Source organism: Aspergillus multicolor, assembly GCF_047715735.1.
Source record: "Aspergillus multicolor strain CBS 133.54 unplaced genomic scaffold BDW74scaffold_3, whole genome shotgun sequence".
Classification (NCBI taxonomy): Eukaryota; Fungi; Ascomycota; class Eurotiomycetes; order Eurotiales; family Aspergillaceae; genus Aspergillus; species Aspergillus multicolor.
This window is the reverse complement of record NW_027395954.1, coordinates 1,241,858-1,267,800: the sequence shown is the minus strand read 5'-3', so window position 1 is coordinate 1,267,800 and position 25,943 is coordinate 1,241,858. Positions and strand designations below refer to the sequence as shown.

Sequence of the window (25,943 nt, the reverse complement as noted above, 5' to 3'; positions counted from 1 at the left end):
CGGTCGGCCCATCGTAGACCCGGAATAAAGGCGCCTGCGGAGAGCCAAGACATACATCCCCAGTGGCTGATCATCACACCCTCCATTTTCCCCTCTCATTATCCAGCAGCGCGAAGCTATGGATATTTACGATCAAGTACAAGGAGACTTGTTCTCCTCCGGTGACCAAATTAGAAAGGAAGAAACGGACCAGGATGCAAACAGAACCAATCAACCCGCCGTCGATCTGAATACCGAGCTGCAGGAGACCTTCCGTGCCTTCTCCGCAAGCCCCTGGGGCTCACGCCTCGGCGATCTCTGGGGTAACGTTCGCAAACAAGGCGAAAGTTACTATGAAGGCGCGCGACAGGAATACGTCGCCGCCAGCGAAGAAGCGGTCAAAGGGTTTTCGGGTCTGAAAGATAGTCTGGTCGGGCGAACGAGGGGTCTCTCGCTCAGCACAGCGTTTGGCACCACTACTGAGCGAGGAACAACAGACGGCTCTCTAACACCCACGGAATCCCGCGCTGCCGAAGAATCATCCTCCAAGACGGAACAACAACAGCAGGATGGGGGCGACAAGAAGGCTGCCGCAGGCGAGAGCTTCCTCACTCGTTTCAAGACCGAGGCGGCTCGACGGTTAAAGGAGCTCGAGAAGGCGGAGGAAGCGGCGGATGAGGCGATTCTGCGGTTCGGCATGAGCATCACGCAGAAGCTGAGGGAGGCCGTTACCATTGTTCCGCCGGAGGAGGAGTCTGGGTCCGGATCGAAGGTGCTTTTCGAGAGCAAGGATTCTGAGGGGAAGAGGGTTATTCATGCGACGCGATTCGAGGCCCAGCTTCATGTCATCCACACGACGCTTGAGAGTTTCCTTAAGGACCCTGCCAGCGACGAGTGGCCCGCTTTCCAGAAATCGTTCAACATTGACGACAAGACTTCTGCTATCGCTGCGGATCTGGAGAAGTACCCGGAGTTGCGCACTGCGATGGAGAAGCTTGTGCCGGAAAAGGTGCAGTACGCTGAGTTCTGGTCGCGGTATTACTTCCTTCGTCTTGTTATTGAGACCGAGGAGCAGAAGCGGAAGGAGCTACTAAAAGGTATGGTCTTCTCTTTTCTTTATCGAGTTACCTCATAACTAACGACTTTCTCTATCTAAGGAGCCAAGGCTGAGGAAGAGGAAGAAGTAGGCTGGGACGATGATTCCGACGACGACACCGACTCCCCGACTACGCCACAAGTATTGGACAAGACCAAAACCAACAAGGCTGCTCCTGCACAACCTGCCACTGATCTCAAGACCGTGAAATCTAGCGAGCCCCGCAAGTCGAACGACCAGGTCTCCCAGCCTGATAGCGAGTCCAGCTACGATCTCGTCAGCGGCGCCACGAGTCGGACTCCTGCTAGTCCCAAGGAGAAGTCCAAGGACGAGGACAGCGATGATGACTGGGAGTAGAACGTTTTCGCGTAGTTCCAGGAACAGGAATATGTAAACAGATTTGATGGGTCTGGATGTCACCCCTAGTTCTGTCTACTCCGACCACTGGATGGTTTGGAAGATGCGTCTAGATGAGACGCAAGGAGTTGGGCTGGGTTTTTCTTATCTTATTTTCCAAGTGGGCGTTTGTTGCTGTCTTTACTTCATTCCCTCTCTACTTAGCGATTACCCTGGGTACCCGGTACACGGTCTATATTCCTCAAATGCTCGCTTTGAGTATGCACATACTACACTTGTCCCGGATCTAGCGTCTTTTTATCTGAGTTCAGTTATATCTTCAGTTCGCTGTAGATTGCTTATGAGTTATGCCTGACATGACTTGTAGATGTTGCATCTAGCATAATGGTGTGCAATCCTCTGCGGATTTATCATGTTATGGTATATTCTTAGCTAGTGAATCAATGAGCCAGCGGAGTTCCCCTTCTTTCTCGCTCGTCAGTATGCCCCGAAGAACTCCGCGCCCCCCCGTCACGCCTCAAATCAGCCGTCCCCGAAACAGACCGTCGTACTTGCGAGGGTGTCTCTGGCGTATTTTCCCTCGACCGAAGATGATACCCTCTAGTCCGATCACTTGGGGTATAAGGTATTTCACTCGAGTCCCTTCTATACCCAATAGAAATTCCTTCAGGTGTCCTGTTGTATTGATAGTCCTCGCCTCGTCGTTTCACCGGGCTTTCATCGTAAGGATCCCAGCCCACCCTTCGTCTCGCATCAGCGCGGAGTCGCTGGCGGTGTTGTTCATCGCCTCCGGCACCTGTAGTTGAGGACTCTTCTAGGAAGAAGTTGAGGAGTTCATCGCTGATCGAGAGGTGAGACTGTTGCTGGAATTGTTGAAGGGACATTAGGCGGAGGAGAGTCTCGAGAAGTGAAAGGGAGGTACGGATATTGTTGAAGAGAGGGTTAGAGATGGTAGCTGGCTGGGAATGGGATTTGCCTGGCTGTGGTGAAGCTGTGCGCGATGACTTGTGGTCTGGGTTCAAAGAGAGCTGCGCCATTCTTTCGGTGGGATCGGGCGACTTGGTGTTTTCTCCGTCTGACTCGGTGTCTGATGATTCGTCCTCGTTGTACACCTCGAAAGCAATCCACTCGGGGTCCAAGTCCTTGGGCAACCGCCATTCCTCGGGGATAGAGCTTTCATGGAAGCTAGGGTATGGGTTGCTGGTGGCGGACCCGGTTAACTGAGCGTCCAGCTGCGCCTGGATCTCGTCTATCTCGTCTTCTGGTTCCGATTCATTAGCAGCGCCAAATTGTGTCAAGTCCCGCTCAACCATGCGGCGTGGTGGAATGGCGGTTGTGTCTCTTTTCAATAAAAGGACTGGGTTATTTGTTTCGCTTTCGGTGCTGATATTAAGGATTCTTCCAGTGTCTGCGTAGAATATCTTCGAAATCTGGTGGATCGGGATGATATCGCGTATTCCTGCTTCCTTGACATCTTCATAGCTTTGGGGTTGAGGCTCGTCCTCATCGAATGCATGAACTCTCCCATCATCTAAATCTTCTACCACCAGAATTTGGTAGGCAAACTCATCCATCCTTCCCTTCGCTGGGAGTTGCAGCGGCCGCGTCTTATTTCCAGGATGAACCGCCATATCCATCGGTACTCGCCGTAGCTTCAAGCGAGCTTTGTGCATGACCTCTTTCCAAGTGGTTTCACGTATACCCTCTGTGTCATGAGGACGGAGATGACTTGCAAAAAGCATGTACATCGAAAGAGTAAAGGTAGGGCCTATCTGGATTGCTTGAGATGGCGAAAAAGAGTATTGTGTGTCACCGGCTGTCAAAAATGTGCTGGCCTGCAGCAACCGTGATGGTGATATCGTCGCAGGCAGGTTGGTCGACAGTTTGGCCCCCGACGTCGTGATAGCCAGGTTCATGAGCGGGACTGCATCCTCGATCCGATTCAACAATCTCTTGATGTCTTTGATGATGATCTTGACCAATTCTTTACTTCTGGAGGTATTGGCCGGGGTCTTTCCTCCTTTCTGGGCCTGCTCTTCGGATTGTGCAGCGGCTGCAAGTCGCTGACCCAGGGATTGGATGTCTAATCGGAGGGTCTTGGTGAGGGAGACTGCGGATTCCAAAGATGTGTTTCCCCGTGCAGCACTAGGCTCATCAGAACATGAGAACCTTGCGTAAACAAAGAGAAGCCTCTTACATCAGCTCGATCATGTCAATTGCTGGCGAAATAACCTGAATTTTGCTTTCCAGTCGCTGTTGGAGTGCAAGGAGCTCATCTCTCTCAACACTTTTGTCGACATTCTGAAGAGTTGACCCGGTTAGTCACTCTCGGCTTAAGCAGGGCCCATACACCTACTTGCAGTAGTCTCGAAGACTGGCGAATTGCGTAGCTAGCTGTAATGGCAATGCCTGAGCTATTGCCGGAGTGTTAGACCATGTCGATGTTGGGCACTGCCCATCCATCCATGAATGTATGATGTATGGGGGAGCAAGACGAAGGCGCATACCGGATCGCATAGTTCATCGCCTGCTGCGTGAGCTGCAAACGAAGTCAACTCCTGGTACATGCATGATTTCTACCACACCGAGCGGAACACTTACGCGTGCTAGGAATGCGTCCATACTGGAACTACAATTGGCTAATAATCAAACCACCATAATTTAAGACGCTGGGAGATTCTAGAAAGCAAAGCCTCCTCTTGAGTGGGATGTTTGTGTGGCGCCTTGAGCTTATCGATAAGTGCCAACTGCCACTGTGGCTGGTGACTTGGGTAGTGAAAATCAGGTACCGTTTGGCCACTTTTTGTTAGGCATGTAAGAGGTATCTACTACCCCCTAGGTTTTTCCCCTGAGTGACGCATATACAAACCCATAATAATCAGGCATAGATTGGGCGAAAAGCCGCAGTAGAACATTCTTTTCCCGCCACCTTAACCAGGCGTTTAGCGGGGAAGAAATGCGGCTGCTGAGTCAGCGTGCAAAAATGCGCCTCACTAAACTTCCCAAAGACCCCCCACCGTCCGCCATCCTCGCCTTTGTCTCTCGAGTACTTTATACCCTTGCTCGTTTTCTTTCTTATTGTCTGTTCGAGCGCTTTTTCTGTTAAGCATCTAGACGTTTCGAGCATGGCTAACCAGACTCCTGACTCCTGGGAGGATGAACTCTCCCGGCAGACCGAGGGCGTTAACCTGAACGCACAAGGCCGGCCCCAGGCTCAGGCTCCTTCTTTCCACCCCGGCGTGGCCTCTTTCCAGCCCGGAGCAGCTGCTTTTGTGCCTGGACAGCAGTTCCAATACGGCGGATACCCGCAGTATGGCCAGCAATACGGACAAAACTACGGCGGCTACCAGAATTATGACCAGCAGCAGGGCTACGGCGGCCAATACGGCGCATACGCTCAGCAACCCGGTGGTTATAACCAGATCTACAACCAAAACTACGGTGGATACCAGCAGCAACAGCAATTCTCCCAGCAGCCTCGCCAGGCCACTCCCGCCCCCGCCCCCGCTCAACCCGCCGCGAAGCCCGCCAGCACCGCCGCTCCTAAGGCTAAAGTTCTAAGCATCGGTGGCGCCAGCGACTCTCCTAATGCCCCGAAAACCAAGGTCCTCTCAATCGGCACCCCCACGCCTGCCTCGACCACGCCCTCGTCCGATTCCGGATCTCTCGCCGAGGCCAAGGGCCCCGCAGCTGTTGAAGCTGCTTCCAAGGTGACAGCCGCGAAGGCTGTCGAGAAGACTGAGAAGAAGGCGGAGCAGAAGGCAGCTGCTAGTGGCAAGTCATCCCCGGCTCCATCAGGTCGTAACAGCCCCGGGCGATCTAGCCCGTCCCGCGCAGAGGTCGCAAAGGAGAAGCGTGACGCGGATGCTGTCGCTGCTGAGCAGAAAGCCGATGTTGACGAGGAGACGTTGAAGGAAATTTATGGTGAGAAGAAGGAGCACGTAAACATCGTCTTCATCGGACATGTCGATGCTGGAAAGTCCACCCTCGGAGGATCTATCCTTTACGTTACTGGAATGGTGGACGAGCGTACACTCGACAAATACAAGAGGGATGCGAAGGAAGCCGGTCGTGAGACATGGTATCTCTCCTGGGCCCTCGATCTCACAAACGAGGAGCGTGCTAAGGGAAAGACTGTCGAGGTTGGCCGTGCTCACTTCAAGGTCGACGTCCCGACTGCCGATGGCGTTATCGAAAGACACTTCTCCATTCTCGACGCCCCTGGTCACAAGTCCTACGTTCACCACATGATTGGTGGAGCTTCCCAGGCTGATGTCGGTGTCCTTGTTATCTCCGCCCGAAAGGGTGAGTACGAAACTGGTTTCGAGAAGGGCGGCCAGACCCGAGAGCACGCTCTGCTCGCAAGAAACACCGGTGTGCGAAAGCTTGTTGTGGCTGTCAACAAGATGGATGACCCGACTGTCGAATGGAGCCAGGATCGTTTCAAGGAGTGCACTGTCAAGGTTTCCAAGTTCTTGGAAGCCCTTGGCTACAAAAAAGATGATCTGACTTTCATGCCCATTTCCGCTCAACGCACTTTGGGAGTCAAGGACCGGGTATCCAAGGACGTTTGCCCTTGGTACAACGGACCTTCACTCATCGAGTATCTCACCGAAATGAAGATGCCCGAGCGTAACCTCAATGCACCTTTCATGATGCCTATAAGCGCCAAGTACCGTGATATGGGTACTATGGTTGAAGGACGCATCGAAGCCGGTGTCATCAAGAAGAACGCAACCTGTATCATCATGCCTAACCGCACGAAGGTTGAGATTGCGGCGCTCTATGGTGAAACTGAAGATGAGATCGCGACTGGAACCTGCGGTGACCAGGTGCGCATGCGTCTTCGTGGTGTTGAAGAAGAAGATCTGCTTCCTGGATTCGTCATGTGCTCGCCTAAGCGCCCAGTTCACTGTGTTTCTGCGTTTGAGGCGAAGATCAGAATTCTCGATCTGAAGAGCATCCTCACAGCCGGTTTCAACTGCGTTATGCACGTACACTCCGCTGTCGAAGAGATCACAATTGCGGCTCTCCTGCACAAGCTCGAGCCCGGTACTGGACGCAGGAGCAAGCGCCCCCCGCCATTCGCTAGCAAGGGTCAGACTATCATTGCACGCATCGAAATCACCAGTGCTGCAGGTGCTGTTTGTGTCGAGCGCTTCGAGGACTACAACCAGATGGGTCGATTCACCCTCCGTGACCAGGTAAATTTTTTTCCCTCCTACTTAATATGGAATTTTCAAACTAATGAACCATTTTAGGGTCAAACCATTGCTATCGGTATGATCACCAAGCTCATTGAGGAGTAAACGACCTTTTGATGACGGCAACCTATCGCTTTCATGATAATGTCATGGGTGGAAGCCAAGGCACCCCGACGAACGAGGACCTAAAGGTGACCCAACGGGACGAAGCCTTGTTGATGATGATGAATTTCGTTCGGTTATTTTTCTATAGATTTACGCATATTTTCTTGCTGGAAATGAAAAGTCATTTTTCCGTTGTGAAGATCTTTTTTATATGTACCGGAAGGTACATAGTAGTCTACATTATCGTCATCAAAAGATACCATTATATGCACAAGAAATGTCTATTAGGGGAATCACAAAAAAGTCCACCCACGCTCAACCGCTCAACCCTCGATTCTACCTCCTCTTCTTCCCAACCACCTTTGTAAATCCATCCTCATCAACCTCCGGCTCAACCCTCTCCCTCGGCGCATTCACCAAAGCAGGCGCCTCCCCCATCTCCTCATCATCATCATCATCGGCACTCTCATCCGTCTCACCTTCCTGATCCTCGCCCCTTGTAAAGCCCGCAACAGCATTCCCCTTCTTAGCTGCCTTCTTCTCCCACTCCTGCCACATCTTCTTCACCTCATCGAACTCGCCGTTCTCCACCATCTTACGGATCTCCATAATCCGGTCCGCCACATCACCCGCACTCTCGTCGTCAACCGCAACCTCAAACTCGTCGTTCATAACTTGTATCAGCACGTCCTCCAGATCCTCCGCGTCCGTCTCGGGTCGGTCAACGATCATCTCGGAGATTGCGCCGCAGAGCCAGTCGCGCTTGTCGGCGGAGGTTGGGCCGCCCCAGTTGTTTGTTACGGCGAGGTTAAGTGCTGGCCAGGCATTGATTGCGAGCGCGATGCCGAGGTCCAGGTAGGAGGAGGCGGTTTGTTGCGCGGGGGTCGGGACGGTGGGTTGTTGATCGGACATTGTGAGATATTATAAGTGTGAGGGCGCGACGATGGCTGTGGGCTTGGTTGTATAGGTCTTTCGGCGCGTATGAGTTGCACTATAAGTGCTTTGCTCCCAAGGTTATTTTCGCGTTCCGGTAGTGGTTTCTAAGTGCGGGGAGTATAGGATTGGGTTCTGGCGATTAGGCCGGATGGTTTGCGCCGGTTTCGAGATTGAAACAGCTTTATGAATGTTCAGGTAGGTTACTATTGTGTAAGAGCCGTATCTCAGGAATTCGGAAATGTGGTGAGAATGAGGGGTTGCGCTCAGTCATTGTGATCATAAAATTTTCCCGCCTTATCGACAGGAAGATTAGATAAGATAAACCATGGTCATGTGACATTGCATACAGCACAAGATCCAGAGTTAACAGGATGGTGAGCTGAAGAGAATCGGATTCGAAGATATAATGGGTATAATAATATCATGGCAAATAACAATCCGAACCCAATCATATGTTATATCGCAACGTATGTGCAGGCCGCCGAAAGAAAGTACAAGTGACCCCGTCCACCCGAACGCCATATACCTAATCAGGGAATATAAAACAGAGAAGCAAACAGAAATATATCATAGGACATAGCTCAATATCTCTTGAGCTCGTACCGCAGTGGCAATATGCCAAGGAAGGGTGTTGAACTGAGCAATCCACGTGCCTCGCACTCGCGCAAGAGTGCCCAGGTCCCGATATATCCCTATGATCTCGCGGAGAAGGGAATCATAAGAAGTTGAAGGTCGTTGTGTAAAGATAAGGTTGACGTTCATGGTAAACACGCCATCTGCTTCGGCTGTGCCTCGCCGGCGAAGAAGATAACCGCTGGCTAATGCAGGGCGGTACTCTGTGAGATGGAGGGTGCCGTTCAGGCGATGTGATAAGAGAACACTCCAAGATTCATCACAAGTGTCTATGAGTATAGACTCAGATTCTGATTCCAAAGATGGCTCGGTTGGAGTGGAAGCATTCGCTGGCGCATTGGCGCCACCGGGCGGAGTTGGGGCGTTGCCTAGCCCATCCGGTGAAAGTATCGAGTTGCTAGGGAGTGGTGTAGCGATAGGGGTTGAAGAAGCCTGCGAATTGAGGAGGCTCATGGGCAATGCCGAGGATGGAAGGCTTAGAGAGAGATCGGACGCGGTATTGACACTCAACATCGCCAGTTCGACAGGTACGACTCGTAGTTTGTTGTATTGGTCCGCAAGGTTCAGCCACGCTAATCGTTGTTAGTACACGCAAAGAAGAGCATATGGGTGTATAGTCCTTACTGTCATATTCATCCTGGTCCACGTTTTCAGTACTGACGATGATAACTCTCCACCGCGCTTGGGTCTTGTCCATAATGTCCTTTGTTGCAGTCCATATCTCATGCCGAATAGCAGAAAGTGTTCGGGAAGCCGTAGTATTGCGGAAACGAAGACAGTAAGACATTGTCCGTTGAAGGACCCCCGAATTGTCCGACCAGGCCACACTCATCCATCGTTGGTCTTGACTTCTCGAGCAGGCAACATGAAGGCACTTCCCTTCTTGCAGGGGAGATGAACGCTCAGAGGCAAGTCTGAATCCAATAGCTGGAGGAACAGTCTCAGCTAGTACCACAGGTGGCGCACAGTTGATAAGGTTCAGCTGTGTTTGTCTTGTAGAGCACCGGCTGTAGACCTCTAAAACTAGATTTAGAAATTCCGGCTGAGGAGGGACAATTAACGAGTCCGCTGATGTAACAGTATTCAATGGAACAATCTGCAGTAGGACTTCATCTATGTGCCTGGGTGGCTTGTCTGCGCTGGCAAAGTAGTTCTGTAATAAACACCAGAATGCGGCGCAAATGTCGACCAGCGAAGCAGCATGCGAGAACGGGTTGATTATATAGACAACAATATTATCCTTTGATGGTACACCCTCCAGAAGAGCGCCCCCTTGAAAAATGTTAGTCACTAGCATTTCAAATTTACGAAACGAGCTTACCAAGTTCTTCACAGATAAGTTTCAGCTGCTGCAGGGCGATTTGGTAGTTGGGCTTTGTGTCTGATTTGACATCCCACTCGCCTAAGCCATTCGTGAAGGAGTCGGAAACCTCTCCCCTAGAATGGCTACCAAGGTTGCAGCTGGAGTAAAGGAGACTCACTCTGTCCATAAATGCATCGGCAGCTCTAGTCGTAGACTGGGGGTGTATGCAGTAGGCAGTAACATCCTTAGGCCCATGAGCAGGCTCTAGGCCAAACGTTTCCCAGAAAGAAATAGCGGTAGGCAGTAACTCCAGAAAGTCTTTACCGCGCCGAACCCGTACATGGGGAGGGAACAACCTCGTGATCAAACCTTTACCAGTATCTTTGCGCTGAGCGTTTTGCCGAGGTGTGAGACCGGCATCAGGCGAAAGCAAGCTCTGCGAAGTTTGCTCTTGTAGAGAGACAAAGCTGTTCAAATCAAGCTTGTCCAGACCGACAAGATACTCGGAATTCTCAAGCACTTCCCGAAATCCAGGCGGCTGGTTATCAAGACAGCTGACGCCGAGCTTTCCGTCAAGTTTGTGGTCCAAAGATGATTGCGTGACTTGGTCAACTAAAAGCTGAGCAATTTGGACCTGGATATTCTGGGTTGCGAGAGACGGGAAGACCTGATTCTCAGCCAATGTAAAGAACCCAGCAAGTGACCAATCCGAGAAGGTGGAGAGAAAGTTTCCTAAGAAGACTGAATTCTCAGACCTGGAAGTATTTATCTCTGAGTCAACGCTCTTAAAGTCCTTTTCTGAAGACGGCTTGGGAGATTCTATGGGACTTGAGCGAGCGCGCTTTCGTTTCAACGTTGCCAAGGTTGTGGATGGCGTATTGTCCTCCAAGTCATTATTGTCACTCTCGTCGTCCGTTTCGCTACTGGAACCAGGGCTTGAAGACAAATTCATATCAATTGGAGGACTTCCATGGACATCAGCAGCGTTGGAGTGAGCAACCGTCTTCATATTGCTTTTCCGACGTGGTAGGCCAATAGTTGGAATTCCATCCGAAGAATAGTAAGGATCCTGAGCAAACGCGGTGTTTGCTCCTATGAATGAAAATTTTCCTTCCGCGCCATACTTCTTGTCCCACAAAGACATATTGTTTCTGAATGCAACCGCGTTGTAGTGACTTGGAGTATGGGTAATTTTGGCAACAGATTTGGTGCTCACAGTGGATTCTGGAAACAGGATCTTCTTGACCTCAACAGGGCTGAGGGGGGGACTGACTGTCTGAGCTTGGGCAGGACCAGGTGATGATAGGAGTGCGTTATCCAGGAGAGCCGGCTGATCAATATGCGCAGAATCAGTATCGCGATGTTCTGGACTTTTTTGGGGCATGTAGTCTTCGTCTATTGGCATGCTACTAGGAGCGGGAGCATCTGGTTCAGGGGGTCCAACAACAGCAGCCGGTTTGCTCGATTCAGCGAAATCGGGACTTTCTTGGCTATTGGCCAGGACGATGTCCTTCCCAGTTTGAGCAAAGTCTTGCTCATCGAAGAAACTAAAATCAGCATCTGTGATGCCCTTCGTACCAAAGTCCCGTTCGTTAATGTCTCCGAAAAGGTCGTCATCCTCATTCATGTCATACAGTCCAGACCCAACGCCAAGCCCAGCTGACGGACCGAAGTCCATATTCATATCCGGATCCAAGGTAGTTTTTGCAGCTAATGACACTGCAGGGTTAACCCCTATGCCGGTGGTCCCATCCGGTGGTGTAGGGTAAACAAGGCTGGCGCTCTGCACTTCAGGATGAAGGGTAGCTCGGGATAGACTTTCAACCCCTTCTGGGAAATTGGCATGCCCGGGCGATAACGTGACCTGGCTGTTGATCTGTTGTTCCTGCCTGTCCGAAGGAGGCTCCAAGGGTTTGGCAACGGCATTGGGCACTTCCTTATCAAACCATTCCTCCGCGAAATCCAATGGGTCGCCAAGGGAATCCAGACTTTCCTCTGTTCTGTCGAAGGCTTCGGACTGACTAGATTTCACTCTCCTGAAGCAATAGACCGCGGGCCAAAGTATGCGCTTTAGTGGAAGCGATGATTTCTCTTCTTTCATTCGAGCGGCTTCTCCGGATAGTCTAGAATAGAATGGTTCCCAGACCTCAACCTCCACCCAGCCATCATCAGCCACAGGGTCGACAGAAAGTCCAAAGTAACCCAGCCATTCCAGGACGTTTAGTTTCCATCGCCCGATATCGTTCGAATCCAAGAGAGTATGCGGGGGGTTGCTCTGTTCTGGATGAGCAGTTACTAGTCTTGCAATTGAGCCGGTGGGCGCTAGCCAAAGGTCTATCCCAGGTAAAAACTCAGGAAGATTTGACCCTGGATTATTGAGCCGGTTTAGACCAGCTTGTGCTATAGTCTGTAGGGCGACAGTTAACTTCCCCACCGAAGTCAGCTGGATCTGGAGGGAGGTCAGTGCTGAGACAGATGTGGGGCCATTGTTGGCGGCGCCCTGGCTATCATCTAGATTGCTCCCGACGGTGTTGAAGAGAGTTCGCGGCCCAAGGGGAATGGCATTGTTTTGCCGCACCAACTGAAGACTGAATGTGGCAGTAACAGCTGAGATAAATGAGGCATAAATTGCTGCTGAACCGCCCGAATTGTCCACTCGCCGAGGTTGCACAGAGCCGCTTTGCAGCCGTTGTGACGGTGCCGGGGAATTGGCGCCTGTGGTTTGGAGATCTGACCGGTGGCTCTTCGCCAGATCTACAGAGGATACACTCCCCGAGGTCCAAACTAATGACTTGGTAAGTGTACTGATAGTATAGAGTGAAGATTTGACCGATCCGGTATTGACCGACCTTTAAGAACCGTGGAACCAACAAGAAGCCGATTTGATTGATCCCCGCTTTCACTCGAAAGCGATGACGAGAGCTGCTCAAAGCCCGGCGTGGCGGAAAATACCAAAAGACCAAGGCGTCTCGGGTAACTCAACACTAAGCTACCTTGACACCTTAACCGAAGCTCGAGCTCTTTGAGACGGCTAAAGTGTTTTAAAACAGTATGCCCATTGCTGGGGCCATCGCCTGGAGGATTAGTGCCATTATCCTCGGTGTAAATCCTCCAGTAGACGTTGGAGAAACCATCCTAGTTGCGCATTAGAGGCGAGCTGGAGCTGTAACCGAATAGGTAGGAAGTAACACCTACAATGACGCGTATGTTTGTGATGCATCCCCCGGGAAAGTCCATATTTTAGCTGATGTCCCGGGGTGGACCGATGTGGATAGCTAGGGAAGCTGTAAAGACCGAAGATAACTTCATTTCCAAAGCAAGTCGAACCCAAGGCAGCTCCTCAATCCGCGGCCCATCGCATCGGGATGTTGACGAAGATGACGGTCAGCAATATGGCGAACTGCGGGTAGTCAGTGCCCTGTGAAGGTGTATGATATAGGGGTGCACAAGAACGGTCAAAACAGCAACATCATGGGACTAGGAATGGTGCGCGACAAAAGGAGCGACGATATCAACATTCCCAGCAGCGGAGGTTGCGGCGAGTTCCAGCACTCAAAGCCCAGTTCGTTATGGGGTTCCTTGCCGGGGCCCGTGCAGCCAATCGGAGACACTCGATATCCGCAAGGTCACGTGCGCGTACTTATCGATAACCAGAAAAAATAAGAGAAAATCGGCAGTCTCAGTCTTTCCGATCCAGCATACACTGGGGGAGTCATAACCATGAAGCTCTCTAATCAGTCGGAAGTCCCCGTTTATACGATATCGGGCTCGAACACCGCCCGCCCGTTACCAGAATGGCTTGCGAGACGACGGAAGCGCAGTCTCAAGGACGACCCAGAGTACGCGAATCGCATTGAATTACTGCAGGATTTCGAGTTCGAAGAAGCCAGTCAGTGCATCCGGGTCAGTGAGGATGGAGAATGGGTCATGAGTACAGGTGAGATACTCTGTTTGTTATATTGAGGTACCTTGGCGACTGACTGGGTATGCTTTATAGGAACGTACAAGCCGCAAATCCACACCCACCACCTTCCTCAACTTTCTCTATCATGGGCTCGTCATACAGATGCACTTAACACGACATTTCAACTGCTGTCTTCCGACTACTCGAAGTCCATCCACCTTCAATCCGATCGATCGCTCGAGTTCCACACGCCTGGCGGATGCCATTACAAGACGAGGCTCCCCCGATACGGACGTGACCTGATCTACGATAAGATGTCCACTGAGGCTCTTGTTCCGGCGGTTGGTGTTAACGGTGATGGAATGGGAGAGGTCTTCCGTCTGAATCTAGAACTGGGACGTTACATGCGCAGCTTCGAGGTTGATGTTGGAGGTGACGACTTCACGTCGGCTGGTGGGGGAGCCTTGCAGGGTGGCATTAATACCGGTGCCGTCAACACGGGAGCTATCGCCGAGGAAAGTCACGGGTTATTAGCCTTTGGTACTTCGCTGGGCACCGTTGAGCTCTGGGATCCGCGAGCCAAGGGTCGCGCTGGAGTCCTGCTACCTCCAACTCAGATTGGACCTGATGATGCAAGAAACGAGATCACGGCACTGGAGTTCCACCGGTCTGGGTTGACGCTTGCTACCGGTTCCTCGAACGGCCTCATCCACCTCTACGATCTTCGGTCACCCGTTCCTCTGCTCAAGAAAGATCAAGGATACGGCTTCCCTATCCACACTCTGAAATTCCTACTACCGTCGTCATCTACTCGAGAACAGACTCTGGAACCCAAGATTATGTCCGCGGATAAGAAGATCATCAAGATCTGGGATCCTCGGGATGGCACCCCTTGGACATCTGTCGAGCCGGCCGTCCACATCAACTCAGTTGCCTGGTGCAAGGATAGTGGAATGATTCTCACAGCCAACGAAGGGCGACAACAGCATTCATTCTTCATTCCGCAGCTTGGCCCAGCTCCGAAGTGGTGTTCCTTCCTAGACAACCTTGTCGAGGAAATGGCCGAAGATCCCAACGACCCCAGCGCATTCAACGCTGGCCAAGCCGGCTCCGTCTACGACAACTTCAAGTTCCTTACCCTACCTCAACTCAAGACTCTCAGCCTCGACCATCTCATTGGAAGGACCAACTTATTGCGACCTTACATGCACGGATACTTTGTTGCTCAGCGCCTCTACGAAGAAGCCCGATTAATCACCAATCCCTATGTTTGGGAGGAAGAACGCGCAAAGAGAATCAAGGAGAAGATCGACAAGGAGCGCGAGAGCCGTATCCGAGGCAAGAAGAAGGCCGCCGTCAAGGTCAACAAGAAGCTCGCCGAGCGCCTCATGGAGATGGAGGAGAAGAACGAGCGCCGCAAGGCCCAACGTGTTCTGCAACAAGGAGGCGACGAGCCCATGGAAGACACCGATGCTACTACCTCCGCGCCCGAGCCGACAGCAGTCCTCAGCGACAACCGTTTCGCCAAACTCTTCGAGGACGAGGACTTCGCCATCGACGAGACATCCCGCGAATTCGCCCTCCGCAACGCAGGCAGTGCTCCCGAGCCTGCCCGCCCGGCCAGGAAAGAACGCGGTCTCACAGCCGTCGAACAGGAAGCCATCGACGAGGTCCCGAACTCCTCAGACTCCGACTCCGACTCAGACAGCGAAAGTGAACAAGAACGAACCTCGAAACGCAAACCCTCCACCCAGAAGTCCGCCAGACAATCTAACACCAACCGCCGCCAACCTCAAATGCAAGTCTCCTCTTCCTCTGCCACCGCCACTTCCACCCGCGATCGCTCCTTCGGCTCTCGAGCTCAGAACATGCGCACGAAAGAGAAGCCCACTCGTCGCGTTACCGTGGTGGGAGAGCAGGAATTCACCTTCAACCCCCGGGGCAAGGGATCGGCCAAACAGGGCAGGGATGCTCCCTTCAAGCCGACCACCGCATCTTCCGACTACAAGGCGAAGGAGCGGAGAAGTGCCTCCGGAAACACGTTCCGCAGGATGTGAGCGTGCTCATGAATCTAGCCACCCACGCTCGTTGTCTTGGGCTTGGACTTGAATTTGGGCTCGGGCTTCGATTTGGTCCATTCCGCTACTACGCATCTGGCGTACTCGCCCACGTCAGTCTTTTCGGTAGGACAGTATAAGGCGATACAGCGGGCCTCGTTTCGGTCCTTCTTCGAGACCCAGCTTAAGCTTATGGTCTCACCAATAGGGTGCTGCAGCCGCCCTACTTGTTAAGCCAATCAATGTCACGCTGCTAAGTACTTACAAGGGCTCAAGTCGCCCTATCTTTCGGGCTCATAGGAGCACTAGCCACGGAAGTGCTACGGGTTAATGACACGCCTGCTAGTTAAATTACTTGGTCGGACCGGATCAAAGACACCTCATGCATTTGCATGTCTATATAGATATTCTGTTTTCCTTTCTAAAATATCCTGTCTTGTACATTTAGCGTGCTTTGAAGAAGTCTAATGAGAGAAAAGCTGTTCTTTTTCAAAATCAATTGATTATTGATTAGTATGACCCCATCTGCGTACTTATGTGCTGTGATAATACAGCATCTATCATCGGAAACCAAGCACTACCCAACGCCGGTCGTGGCAGCCAACTCCCAAGAAAGTGCCAATGAGCACCCGTAGTCGGCAATCATAAATTGCCAGAAATAGCCAGAAAAACATGCCCCAAACAGAGAGGAATCTGCCAGTTTAGCCCAATGTTACCAAGAATCAGGAAAAGCACAAATTTTGAAAAACACGCATATCAACAAGAGAAATGAAACCCAAAGCCAAATGAACCCATGAGGGCCTTTCATATCATTCTCTATCACCTTTGCCAATCGCTAGCCGATCAGTCTATGAAAAACACCACCTTGCATAATTGGAACCAAAACAGTAATCAAAACACCAGGGTGTATATGAGCCAACAGGCGTAAAAGATGAGCAGCGAAAGTCCGAGTTGGAGATATGCTAGCTGAAACGTATAAGCAGAAGAAAATGGATGAGAGAAGAGTAGGTAGAGAGAGGGCATAATGTGTCTGCGGTATAGTCAAGGCCAGAGGTGGAAGCCAGAGAGCCCGCCTCGCTTCCCACTGCCGCGTCTGGTGCCGGTGTTCCCACTCGCATCTGATCCGTGATTGCCTTGACGGCCTTCCTCAAAGCTTCGCCGAGAGGCTCCGAAATCACTCATGGCGAACAGCAGGGGCTCGTCTTCTTCCACCTGAGTAGTTTGTGGGACAAGCTGACGGCCCGCGCTAGATCTTCGCCCAGCCCCTCGGCGATCTTCCGTGGCACTATTGCTTGTGCTTGGATTGGCTTCGCGCTCGGCCTCCCGCTCAATTAAGTAGGGCGGAATGAGTCCGCCACGTGCAATGCTGCTGGAGCCAGAACTGAGGGAGTGAGGACCGCCGAAGAATCCTCGGCCACGAGAGTGGCTAAACCGCCGTTGGTGGAGGGGATGATTTGAAGATGGTGACGATGCAACTGCTGCGGCCAATGTCGAAGCGCCACGATGAGCACCGGACTCCCGTGGTGCAGGCGCTCGATAAACGTCCCCATCATCTCCTCTGCCGGGACGCCGGCCGGAGTCAGATGGTGCTAGGTTGGTACCAGCAGTTTCGTACTCCTGTTGCCGTTGAAGCGTTTCAAGACCAGTATGGGACGGCTCCTCAGCCCCAAGACTCACGCTACGCATGGTAAAAATCTCGTCATCGTCCACTACGTGAGTACTTCGACGGTTGGCAGCTGAGCTAGAACGACGAAATGTGGTGGGGTAGTTTGTCGCGGGAGATGTTGGGATAGGTATAGCAGTAACCGTTGAAGGGATACGTTCAGTCGTAGTCTCGTCACTACCATCCTCTTCTGGCGGCGAGCCGTTGTCTCCATGTGAACGTATGGTATTATCGACTATGCTGTGGGAGCTCAAGCGAGATGGTATAGCGGGTGTATGGGGAGTATGGGGAGATATCGCTTTCCCTCCAGGAGAGGAAGCTGTAGAAATGGATGTACCGGCAATCATTCCCGGGACTCCAGAGAGTTGTTTGCTAGAGGTTGCAGATGAGCGATTCATGAGCATCGAGGATGACATTGAATCGGAAAGGGCGGCGTTGGAATCCCGCATGCCACGAAAGCGGCTTAGGGCTGCAGAAGCAGCCGTCGTCCTACGGGGATTGTCCACAACGTTCTGACTCGAAGGACTCAACAGGTCCTTTCTAAGATCTAGCATTTTCAAGAACTCTGATATATTTTCATCGTCCGCATGGATCGAATCGGCACTGGTACCAGTGTTTTCGGCAAGGAGCCCTGAACCCGGCTGGGCGCCGGAGGATGTTGCGCTGGCTTTACCACTGGAATTGTCGTCTTCAAGCCTGTTGATGCCTCCTGAAGACGGCCTACCTCGACGATGGCTAAAGGCACTACTGTATCTCGATACAGGCGCTGGACGAGGAGATGCCGAGCTTGGAGATGGAAGAGCATTATCAGGACCTGATACAAGGGACTTGCGTGCTGAGGCAGCCACAGAGGGGGGTGGCACATTCCTGGATTCGGACAACGAGGATCGACCAGGTCCAAATGTCCGAGGCGAAGCCCCTAATGGAGGGTCAACAAGGGACGGCGACGCAGACAACGGCGGTGCCTTGAACGGCTGAAACGAAATGGATGGTCTTCTAGCAATGTTGGAATTTGCTTCATTTGCGAGGGTGGCAGCGCGCCCTACCGGGCTAGCTCTAGCAGCCGTGAAAGAGCTCCGATGGGAGGAGGTCGGAGGAGATGGCGAGGAAGCCCCTGATTCTCTTGCAGCTCGAAGTGCTGATAGTGGACTCGCACCAGTAGTAGGACCTACATGGTGGAAAGTCGATAAACTGCCATACGCGCGACTTAGGTCTGGATCCTCCACGGTCCTTCTCGTGAGCGGTGCCGATCCAACTTCGGGGTTTGCTACTCGAGCGTCTTGACCACGGGATGGTAAAGACGGCTGGAAAATCTCGTCATCAGCCCCCATGAACCGGGAGCTCAGAAGAGCCTCGGAATCGTCGACACGGAAGTCGCAGCTTGTTCTATACGTAACTTGCACGGAAAACGGGCCAGCAGGGGACTCGGTGACCCCAAAGCTGTACGTGTCAACCACTTTTGTATCGCCATCGAACAAGGGAGTAGTCAAATGATCTGGCTTGGATGGTTCTCGAGATTGGCCATTCAGTATGCGATACTTGATCCTCAGCGCGGGGTTCGCCCGAGACCGTCCATTGCGCTTGATGAATTTCCAGGCAGGGAGAAACTTGGAATATGTGAAGAGAGACCGAAAGAGGATTATGCTCTTCTTGTATATCGTCGGTAAGATAGCACCGAGATCGCTGGGCAGTTTACCGGGCATGTCGCCCAATTCTACTCTCCATCGCTCAAGGATCACCTCGTCAGCTTTGGGCAAAGAGGCTTTCACTCGGTGCGAGCTTCGAGACGTAGCAAGCGATTCAGACACATCCCAGCGTTTCCCATTCTCGTCTAAAGCAACAAGTGTTTGATTATTTGTGAGCCCTTTCGTGTCCAAGTACGTCTCGATTATCATCGGCGGTGGTCGATTGTCTGTTGCATCACATGTTCTCCAAGTTTCAAGTTGATCCCTAAGTGCATTGGTCTCTTCTATCTCGACATTGAACTGTGTGAAAACTGTGTCAGCTAAAACAAGTCAATGCAGCAGTGCAACCCATAGAAACCTACCCAGCGATTTACTCGAGGTATGTTTGAGTTTTTGTTATAGGTTGGGGGAAGCTCGACGCGAGAATGTAAGATTATTAGGGCAGCCTTCGTGTGATAATTCTAAAGCAATATTAGAGACGGTTGTCATGTTTGAATTCTCAACATGGAGCCGACGGCACAGAGTTTGGAGCATACCGTGACAATCTGGTTCACTTTGCCGATAGCTTCCGGTCCAGGTTGGGAGCTCTGTCCAGAGTCTGCAGTATCATTGTCCGTTTCAATCCCCAAGCCTCTGTTTGGATGTGTCCTGAGGTCGAAGGCTGGTGAATCGGAGCGGCGATCGTAGTCCTGAGAGCGACGGGCTGAAGAGGACGGCGCCGCGGGAGCGGGGGAGCGCGGATGCTGATGCATTGTTCCTGGGAATAAACCAACAATGCCAGGCAGACGCTATTATTGCAATATCCAGGCGTAATCTAAAGGGAATCGGCGGCGAGCGTAGCTAAGTCAGGAACGAAACGGGGGGACGACGGAGCCGCTATGGATGGCCATGCTCACGAACGGAATAGAGGCACAAGATGTCGGATACGCCGTGGAACCTTCAAATGGGAGCTCAAAGAAAAATCAGGCGAATAAGCACAAAGTGACAAGCGTTTGAGGCTCTAGATAGCAGGCAGCGATATCATTGTTTGCTGTGCTAAGGCAACAGGGTGTTTGTGAGTGTGGTTGGTCTAGACAACCCTGGGAGCTTCTCCGCACTGACAGCGGCTCCAGTTATCTGGACGGGGATCAGGTCCGGGAGGATCAGCAATTCAAGGAGCCATGATCAACACGGCGGTAACGGAAATGTTGCTGGTGGAAGACGGATAAAGGGAGGGGGAAACAAGTGATATGAAAGGGAGTAGTCTAGAGAAAGAGGTGTGGACGAAGAACGGCCAAGAGAGAGGAAGAGAGAGGTGAGTAGTCCAGGCCTGCAGAGGGTCTGTGACGCACGCTGGTGACTCGACGGCCCTGGTCAAGTGCAGCCTTCCGTCAGGTTGACTTGCTAGTCCCGCTAGATAGGTCAACAACAACCAATTTTCGATCCCTCTCAATACAGCACAGGATCAGCGAGGTTGGTCCCCGTTTGTATCTCCTCTTTTCCCTCAAATTCGCGATGAGGCCGGTTGGTGGTGAGACCTTTGATCCAGACCGGGGGTTCGGGAAGGCGGTGAGGGCTACTGGTAAATAGCGTGGATCCTCCCCGTGACAATGAACAATCCGGTCAGGTGCGCTTGCGTTATCTCTGCTCTGCTTTCAACCTTACTCCCTAGCTCTGCTGGTTCTTTCTGAGAGGTCCGGGGGCGAATCCCGTCCCAGCGCTGAGCATGCATATCAGCTGTAGCTCTCAGGCACAGACCACCTTCCAAGTCGTCAGCACTCTGACACTGGTCGCCTCATCTGCACTCTGAATGCGTCGCGCCGCTACAGGGCGCCGGTACGGGTGGAGTCAAGGCAGATTCACCCTTCAGAGCCCAGGCACGAGTCTTGCTCGTATAGGACCTTGGTAGCCACTTTTTCTTTATTGTCAACTTGCCATGAAGTGGCAGAATGATATGTCCGTCTGCTGTCAGGCAGCTATCCGATGAAAAGCTGCGACCTGGAAACTTACGCCAGCCAGCCACTGCTGAAAGTACGAACTACAAGGCTCTATACGGTAGGTACCAACTTTGCGTCGTCTGCGATCTTCCAGTCAGCCGAAACCAGTCATTTCGTCCTGTGAACCCGAGGGAGGGGCTGGGCAATACTTCTGGCTACTTGCAGACTGAGATGTTCGTACCGTTGAAGTGTCTACTCTGTACCGTGCAGATGGTTCGATTTTCTTGTTTTGGTTTTGGTTCTAATGCATCGGGCAGCAGGATCTCTCTGCAAGACGACTGTTGAGGATGGATAAGAATCCACCAACCTTATGCCCCGCAAATTGCACGTCGGAAGGCTGCTGAATAAGGCTACCTAGGGTACTGATGGATTGCGGGTTGTGAGATGTCCTCCGCTCGCCAGTTCCCGAGTCTGGAGTACTCAATACTGCCGCGGTCAGCCTTCCAGGAACCAGTCTTTTTTTTTTCTGGCCTAGAAAGAAAAAACCCTCGAGAAATATTCCCGGACTGCACCCCCTTCAATTGCACTCGTAGCGCCAATCAACCCATCCGGCCGTAGGATCATCACGGCACCCTTCTCTGTATCCACCCCCATCCTGTCATGAGCCGAGGGCTTCGCTGCATCAAAATACGCATTTCCCAGGGGGCTCATCCCCAGAGCTTCATACGGCGAGCAACCGACGGTCGAAGTTATCGTCAACCATTCAATGCTCTTGTGCGATGTAAGCTCTGGTGCTGTATCGCGCAGATACCGCTGCAAGTTCAGCAACGTTTTCTGAAGGTTCAGTTTATTACTACCCGTGAAGACAAGAACCCAAAACTTGGCCCAATTGAGCGTCATTCTCTGCAGTCGAATGCTCTGATTTGTGCCAGGCATCCTCAATTCAACGTCTGGAGGCCGGCTTCCCGCCGTAAAAGCGCAGCATGACGGCGAAACCGTATCGTTCAGCACATTTTCCGCATAGGAGATGCCTAGTCCCGTATTGAACGCAGCAGCCTTGTCAAATATCTGTCCCAGAACAAGATGCGGGTCTGCATTCGGATCGCCCGTATACCAGGCCGGCCATTTGGAGGACATGAGCATCGCGATGTCTTTATCGTAGTTGATCAGCCTCTGCACAGCCGTCAGCCGCTCAGCCGTATACGTCTCTAGGACCTCGAGCTTTGTGGATCCCCGGATGTGCAGCGCCAGTTTCCATCCGAGATTAACAGCGTCATGGATACCGGTGTTGAGACCCTGTGCGGCGCCACTACTATGCGTGTGCGCTGCATCGCCACAGAGGTGGATGCGGTTGTTGGCCGTCGAGAAAGTCTTTGCGATGCGCTGCCCGATCGTATATAGTGTCCACCAGTGCACTTCCTTGAAAGTGAGCCTAAAGGGCTTCATGGCTTCGATTGCTTCTTGCACGGCTACTTCCTGCGTCACTCCTTCCGGGTACTTGGCAGCGATCTCTGAGCCGTATGCATAGCCGATCCTTGTTGCACCATGGTCAAGCGGAGCCCAGAGGACGTTTCCATGCGTTCTGCTTTCGATCGCACTGTTCCGGGGCCGCGATGTCAGTTGAGCTTATATATATATGGAGTCAAGGCATGGCTGCGTGAACGACTCACCCATAGGCACGAGTGATCGGCATGTCTGTTTCGACCATCCCATCTATTCGAATCCACCTGTCTTCGGACGTGTCGCCTTCAAAGGGGATTCCTGCGTGTCGGCGGACGAAACTGCGTCCCCCGTCTGCACCAATGAGGTACTTGCTGCTGGACCTTAGCCACAGATTCCGGTTTATATGAATCGATCGATAACTTGACAATACCTCTTCAAATGGAAAGCTTCCTGTGTAGCGACATTTCGAAAGGTAGATGTCATTGCATATCCATCAGGTGCTGTGCCCTCGTCGCATTCGAAGCCAATGCACTCCGTTCCCTGGTGATAAGTCGCTCCAACAGATTGCAGCTTCTCGCGAAGGATCGATTCGGTGTACATTTGCCGCAAGACGAGGGTAAAGTCGTACGCAGTGTCTTTGATGTTCTCCATGAACGTCCAGACCCGACCTGGGATGCTTTATCACCTCAATCAGTTCCCACTGCTCAAATACGAAGAATAAATAGACAGGAAGACCACCTACACCCTCTCCCCATCTTTATATGTGACACTATTCCGACAAGCAAATCCCAGCTGCAGCATTGGTTCAATAATTTCCAGCTGATCCAACAGCTCTGAAGTACGCGGGAACAAGGCAATCGCTCGCCCGTATGCATCCTGCGTCTCCTTCTTGTGCTGTTCTAGTACGCACACAGATACACCAAATCGCTTGAGCTGGTATGCCAGAAGAAGGCCAACTGGGCCTCCTCCGACGATCACCACATCGAACGTGGTTTCTTCGGTGACGGTGGGATCTGAAGTTGTCATTTTGGCCTCGTTGCCAACCTGGCAATATCAACCGTTGATGTCGAAACGGCGCACATGATTTCAGCAAGGCATTGCTCCAACTCGTGCCTTTTATTCTAATAACTAGCTGTGTGCGGGGGATAGGACCCCATCTGAAGAGTAATTCGGGGTAGACGCTCGCGATAAGCCCTTGGCTAGGTACCTATGCAACTACCAATCGCTTACTGGCTCCGTCTCTCTATTATATTGAATGTCCCGCATATCAGAGATAGTCTTCGTTATCATAGCTCTGTGGTGGCGCCAGTCCGGGCGTTGTTATCAGTGTCGGGGGGACCGAAATCCTGCAAGGGCTAGTAGCCTGATAAGACACGCAGCCACTGCCAATGTGCCCTTTGCCCGATTGGCCTTGGACCGGACGTTCTGAGTCTTGCCTTGTGTTGCTTGATGTCTATCAAGAAAGCCAAGTTGCCATGGCAGAGAGCTTGTGGTTGACTCTGTGTACAATGGTCAATCGACGCTGGTGGCAGTTAGGGTTCTTGGATACGCCATACGCGCTGTTGTGGAACAAGAGACAATATTTTCTCTCCCGCCAGGCGTAGCCAGACGAATCCAAGCGCTCATACTGTGAGGGAGAAGTCGTTATCGGCGTGGCGTCGTCCTAAATCCCTGCTCTCAGTCCAAAGGCATAGGTCTAGGTGTGGTTGTGTAGTATCCAGGCCAGCTTATCGCCCGACGAGGGTTTACCAAGGCCTCGGAAAGCTACAGTGGCATGTGTCTGCCATATCCAGCGAGTAAGGATGCGTTCTTTTCAATCTAATGCGCCGCCTATCTCTCCTCTCCGGCTCAGGGTGCAACAGCTGGGGCTTGGCCGTTGGTGACGGCAGTTTATTAGGGTCTTGTCTGCCTACGCCTTGCTTGTACTTAGTCGAGTGCAGCAATTCTTCGCCGTTCAGCTCCTAGAGAACTCCTTAGCCATGGCAAAGTCAGTACAAGAAAAGTCGGCAGCGACAGTGGCAGCGGACAATGAGGTTGGTCAGGTAGCCGACTACCAGGCGCACGACCATGGTGCCGACTCCGGGCTCAGTCGTTCGCTGGAGACGCGCCATCTCCTCATGTTCTCGATCGGCTCGTCAATTGGAATGGGTCTTTGGTTGGGATCTGGCACATCACTTGTTTCTGGTGGTCCTGCTGCTATCTTCCTGGGTTATTGGATTGCAGGTTCCATTGCCTGGCTTCTCAACCAGGCCGTGGGCGAGCTCGCCGTCCTTTATCCTGTTCCGAGTGCCTTTCCCCAATGGTCTCGGAAGTTCATCGATCATGCTGTAGCACTCACTGTCGGCTGGTCGTACTGGTTTTCCGGTTCCATTACCCTTGCCAACGAGCTGCAGGCCATCGTCACGGTGCTCAGGTTCTGGGACGACACCGTGCCCACCGCCGCATGGCTGTCGATCTTTCTTGTGACAATCTTCCTCATAAACGTTTGCGCTGTGCGCATTTTCGGTGAAGCAGAGGCCGTCATGTCCACAGTCAAACTTCTCTGGATTGTCATTGTGATCATCTGCGGTATCATCATCAGCGCCGGCGGCGCTCCCAACCACAAGACTACAGGCTTCGAATACTGGAATTCGATGCCGTTCACCAACGGGTTCAAAGGATTTCTCTCAGTCATGGGCACCTGTATCTTCGCCATGTCCGGCTCCGAAATGGGCGGCCTGGTCGCTGCCGAGGCACGCAACCCCCTCAAGGCAGTTCCCAAAGCCGTCAACGCCATATGGCTCCGCCTCTCCCTCTTCTACATCCTCGGTGCCTTAATCGTAAGTATCACCGTCTCGCCGCTTAACGAGAACCTCTTCGGCGGCGAAGGTGTCAACGCTAGTCCCTTCGTTATCGCCTTCCGCGACGCCGAGCTACCAGGCCTTGCTCACGCCATGAACGCCGTCATCTTCATCTCTGTCCTCTCATGCGGAAATGCCCAGGCATACGCCGCTACACGAACCCTTGTTGGTCTCGCCGAGATTGGAATGGCACCTAGCTTCCTCCAAAAATGCGACAAGCAGGGCCGCCCGTACTACGCCGTTGCCCTTACGTTTCTCGTCGGTGGCGGCCTATGCTACCTCAACGTCAGCAACTCCGGAGCCACCGTATTCGGCTGGTTCTCCAGCCTCACTTCGCTCTGCACTCTGTATCTTTGGGGTATGATCTTCGTCTGTCACATCCGGTTCCGTGCCGCGTGGAAGGCGCAGGGACGTCATGTCAGTGACCTCCCTTGGAAGACCTGGACCTGGCCCTGGGGATCGATCTTTGGGCTTATCTGGTGTATCCTGCTTGTCATCGTCGAGTTCTACCTGGCTGTCTGGCCGCTCGGGGAGCCGAGCTCTGCGGAGACCTTTTTCGCCAACTATGTCTCCATCGTGGCGATAGTGGTCATGTTCATTGTGGCTAAGATATATTATCGTGGACCGCTTTGGATTAAGGCGATGGATATTGACCTCGACGCGGGTCGTCGGTTTTATGTTGACGATATCGATGCGTTGAAGAAGAGGACTCTTATGAATAAGGTGGTGGACTTCTTTACCGGTGATGGCAGTGTGTAGGGACCTTTATTTTGGGCTGTTCTTGTGTTACTCTTCGGTCCAGATGTTTCAACTGTAGTCAGC

At 52.3% G+C, this 25,943-nt stretch overlaps 10 protein-coding genes across 10 annotated transcripts; 5 read left to right on the top strand and 5 right to left on the bottom strand.

The window, feature by feature from the left end:
- Positions 1 to 68: 68 nt before the first annotated feature.
- Positions 69 to 1,652, top strand: BDW74DRAFT_78406 (BSD domain-containing protein). The gene is made up of 2 exons (XM_073733715.1): positions 69 to 1,076; positions 1,137 to 1,652. The coding sequence occupies exons 1-2, from the start codon at positions 119 to 121 to the stop codon at positions 1,430 to 1,432; spliced, it is 1,254 nt and encodes a 417-aa protein (XP_073587910.1). The 5' UTR covers positions 69 to 118; the 3' UTR covers positions 1,433 to 1,652.
- BDW74DRAFT_78414 (uncharacterized protein) lies at positions 1,297 to 1,829 on the top strand. The gene has a single exon (XM_073733717.1). It carries the CDS (start codon positions 1,479 to 1,481, stop codon positions 1,785 to 1,787), a length of 309 nt encoding a protein of 102 aa, XP_073587909.1. The 5' UTR covers positions 1,297 to 1,478; the 3' UTR covers positions 1,788 to 1,829.
- BDW74DRAFT_78413 (RanGTP-binding protein) lies at positions 1,830 to 4,244 on the bottom strand. Its single transcript, XM_073733716.1, has 5 exons — positions 4,034 to 4,244; positions 3,940 to 3,971; positions 3,789 to 3,846; positions 3,630 to 3,733; positions 1,830 to 3,577 (listed from the first exon to the last, which is right to left on the bottom strand). The coding sequence occupies exons 1-5, from the start codon at positions 4,052 to 4,054 to the stop codon at positions 1,873 to 1,875; spliced, it is 1,920 nt and encodes a 639-aa protein (XP_073587908.1). The 5' UTR covers positions 4,055 to 4,244; the 3' UTR covers positions 1,830 to 1,872.
- A 233-nt stretch (positions 4,245 to 4,477) lies between these two features.
- Positions 4,478 to 6,909, top strand: BDW74DRAFT_78387 (translation termination factor GTPase eRF3). Its single transcript, XM_073733712.1, has 2 exons — positions 4,478 to 6,636; positions 6,694 to 6,909. Exons 1-2 carry the CDS (start codon positions 4,558 to 4,560, stop codon positions 6,739 to 6,741), a joined length of 2,127 nt encoding a protein of 708 aa, XP_073587907.1. The 5' UTR covers positions 4,478 to 4,557; the 3' UTR covers positions 6,742 to 6,909.
- Positions 6,886 to 7,948, bottom strand: BDW74DRAFT_78399 (pre-rRNA-processing TSR2 family protein). The gene has a single exon (XM_073733714.1). The coding sequence runs from the start codon at positions 7,651 to 7,653 to the stop codon at positions 7,078 to 7,080; it is 576 nt and encodes a 191-aa protein (XP_073587906.1). The 5' UTR covers positions 7,654 to 7,948; the 3' UTR covers positions 6,886 to 7,077.
- Positions 7,949 to 8,130: 182 nt separating this feature from the next.
- On the bottom strand, positions 8,131 to 13,143 carry BDW74DRAFT_78392 (uncharacterized protein). Its single transcript, XM_073733713.1, has 5 exons — positions 12,809 to 13,143; positions 12,463 to 12,748; positions 9,632 to 12,397; positions 8,935 to 9,582; positions 8,131 to 8,882 (listed from the first exon to the last, which is right to left on the bottom strand). The coding sequence occupies exons 1-5, from the start codon at positions 12,848 to 12,850 to the stop codon at positions 8,245 to 8,247; spliced, it is 4,380 nt and encodes a 1,459-aa protein (XP_073587905.1). The 5' UTR covers positions 12,851 to 13,143; the 3' UTR covers positions 8,131 to 8,244.
- Positions 13,144 to 13,319: 176 nt separating this feature from the next.
- BDW74DRAFT_146137 (WD repeat NOL10/ENP2 family protein) lies at positions 13,320 to 16,068 on the top strand. The gene is made up of 2 exons (XM_073723288.1): positions 13,320 to 13,550; positions 13,611 to 16,068. The coding sequence occupies exons 1-2, from the start codon at positions 13,334 to 13,336 to the stop codon at positions 15,572 to 15,574; spliced, it is 2,181 nt and encodes a 726-aa protein (XP_073587904.1). The 5' UTR covers positions 13,320 to 13,333; the 3' UTR covers positions 15,575 to 16,068.
- On the bottom strand, positions 16,057 to 19,307 carry BDW74DRAFT_146136 (putative autophagy protein Atg13). The gene has a single exon (XM_073723287.1). The coding sequence runs from the start codon at positions 19,130 to 19,132 to the stop codon at positions 16,616 to 16,618; it is 2,517 nt and encodes an 838-aa protein (XP_073587903.1). The 5' UTR covers positions 19,133 to 19,307; the 3' UTR covers positions 16,057 to 16,615.
- Positions 19,308 to 21,369: 2,062 nt separating this feature from the next.
- BDW74DRAFT_174387 (uncharacterized protein) lies at positions 21,370 to 23,307 on the bottom strand (the record flags this gene model as incomplete). The annotated part of the gene is made up of 4 exons (XM_073728021.1): positions 21,370 to 22,435; positions 22,509 to 22,652; positions 22,712 to 22,957; positions 23,024 to 23,307. The coding sequence occupies 4 exons, from the start codon at positions 23,305 to 23,307 to the stop codon at positions 21,370 to 21,372; spliced, it is 1,740 nt and encodes a 579-aa protein (XP_073587902.1).
- Positions 23,308 to 24,260: 953 nt separating this feature from the next.
- BDW74DRAFT_165767 (uncharacterized protein) lies at positions 24,261 to 25,880 on the top strand (the record flags this gene model as incomplete). Its single annotated transcript, XM_073726463.1, has 2 exons — positions 24,261 to 25,490; positions 25,560 to 25,880. The coding sequence occupies 2 exons, from the start codon at positions 24,261 to 24,263 to the stop codon at positions 25,878 to 25,880; spliced, it is 1,551 nt and encodes a 516-aa protein (XP_073587901.1).
- Positions 25,881 to 25,943: the final 63 nt, after the last annotated feature.

Excerpts from the sequence above, each read along its gene's own strand:
- BDW74DRAFT_78406 (XM_073733715.1), top strand. The coding sequence starts at position 119 with ATGGATATTTACGATCAAGTACAAGGAGACTTGTTCTCCTCCGGTGAC. Across the intron at positions 1,077-1,136 it reads GCGGAAGGAGCTACTAAAAG|GAGCCAAGGCTGAGGAAGAG; the intron begins GTATGGTCTTCT and ends TCTCTATCTAAG.
- BDW74DRAFT_78414 (XM_073733717.1), top strand. The coding sequence starts at position 1,479 with ATGGGTCTGGATGTCACCCCTAGTTCTGTCTACTCCGACCACTGGATG.
- BDW74DRAFT_78413 (XM_073733716.1), bottom strand. The coding sequence starts at position 4,054 with ATGGACGCATTCCTAGCACGC. Across the intron at positions 3,847-3,939 it reads GCGATGAACTATGCGATCCG|CTCAGGCATTGCCATTACAG; the intron begins GTATGCGCCTTC and ends CTCCGGCAATAG. Across the intron at positions 3,578-3,629 it reads ATTGACATGATCGAGCTGAT|TGCTGCACGGGGAAACACAT; the intron begins GTAAGAGGCTTC and ends TGATGAGCCTAG.
- BDW74DRAFT_78387 (XM_073733712.1), top strand. The coding sequence starts at position 4,558 with ATGGCTAACCAGACTCCTGACTCCTGGGAGGATGAACTCTCCCGGCAG. Across the intron at positions 6,637-6,693 it reads GATTCACCCTCCGTGACCAG|GGTCAAACCATTGCTATCGG; the intron begins GTAAATTTTTTT and ends GAACCATTTTAG.
- BDW74DRAFT_78399 (XM_073733714.1), bottom strand. The coding sequence starts at position 7,653 with ATGTCCGATCAACAACCCACCGTCCCGACCCCCGCGCAACAAACCGCC.
- BDW74DRAFT_78392 (XM_073733713.1), bottom strand. The coding sequence starts at position 12,850 with ATGGACTTTCCCGGGGGATGCATCACAAACATACGCGTCATT. Across the intron at positions 12,749-12,808 it reads TCACAAACATACGCGTCATT|GATGGTTTCTCCAACGTCTA; the intron begins GTAGGTGTTACT and ends ATGCGCAACTAG. Across the intron at positions 12,398-12,462 it reads TGGTTCCACGGTTCTTAAAG|TTTGGACCTCGGGGAGTGTA; the intron begins GTCGGTCAATAC and ends CCAAGTCATTAG.
- BDW74DRAFT_146137 (XM_073723288.1), top strand. The coding sequence starts at position 13,334 with ATGAAGCTCTCTAATCAGTCGGAAGTCCCCGTTTATACGATATCGGGC. Across the intron at positions 13,551-13,610 it reads AGAATGGGTCATGAGTACAG|GAACGTACAAGCCGCAAATC; the intron begins GTGAGATACTCT and ends TATGCTTTATAG.
- BDW74DRAFT_146136 (XM_073723287.1), bottom strand. The coding sequence starts at position 19,132 with ATGATAATCGAGACGTACTTGGACACGAAAGGGCTCACAAATAATCAA.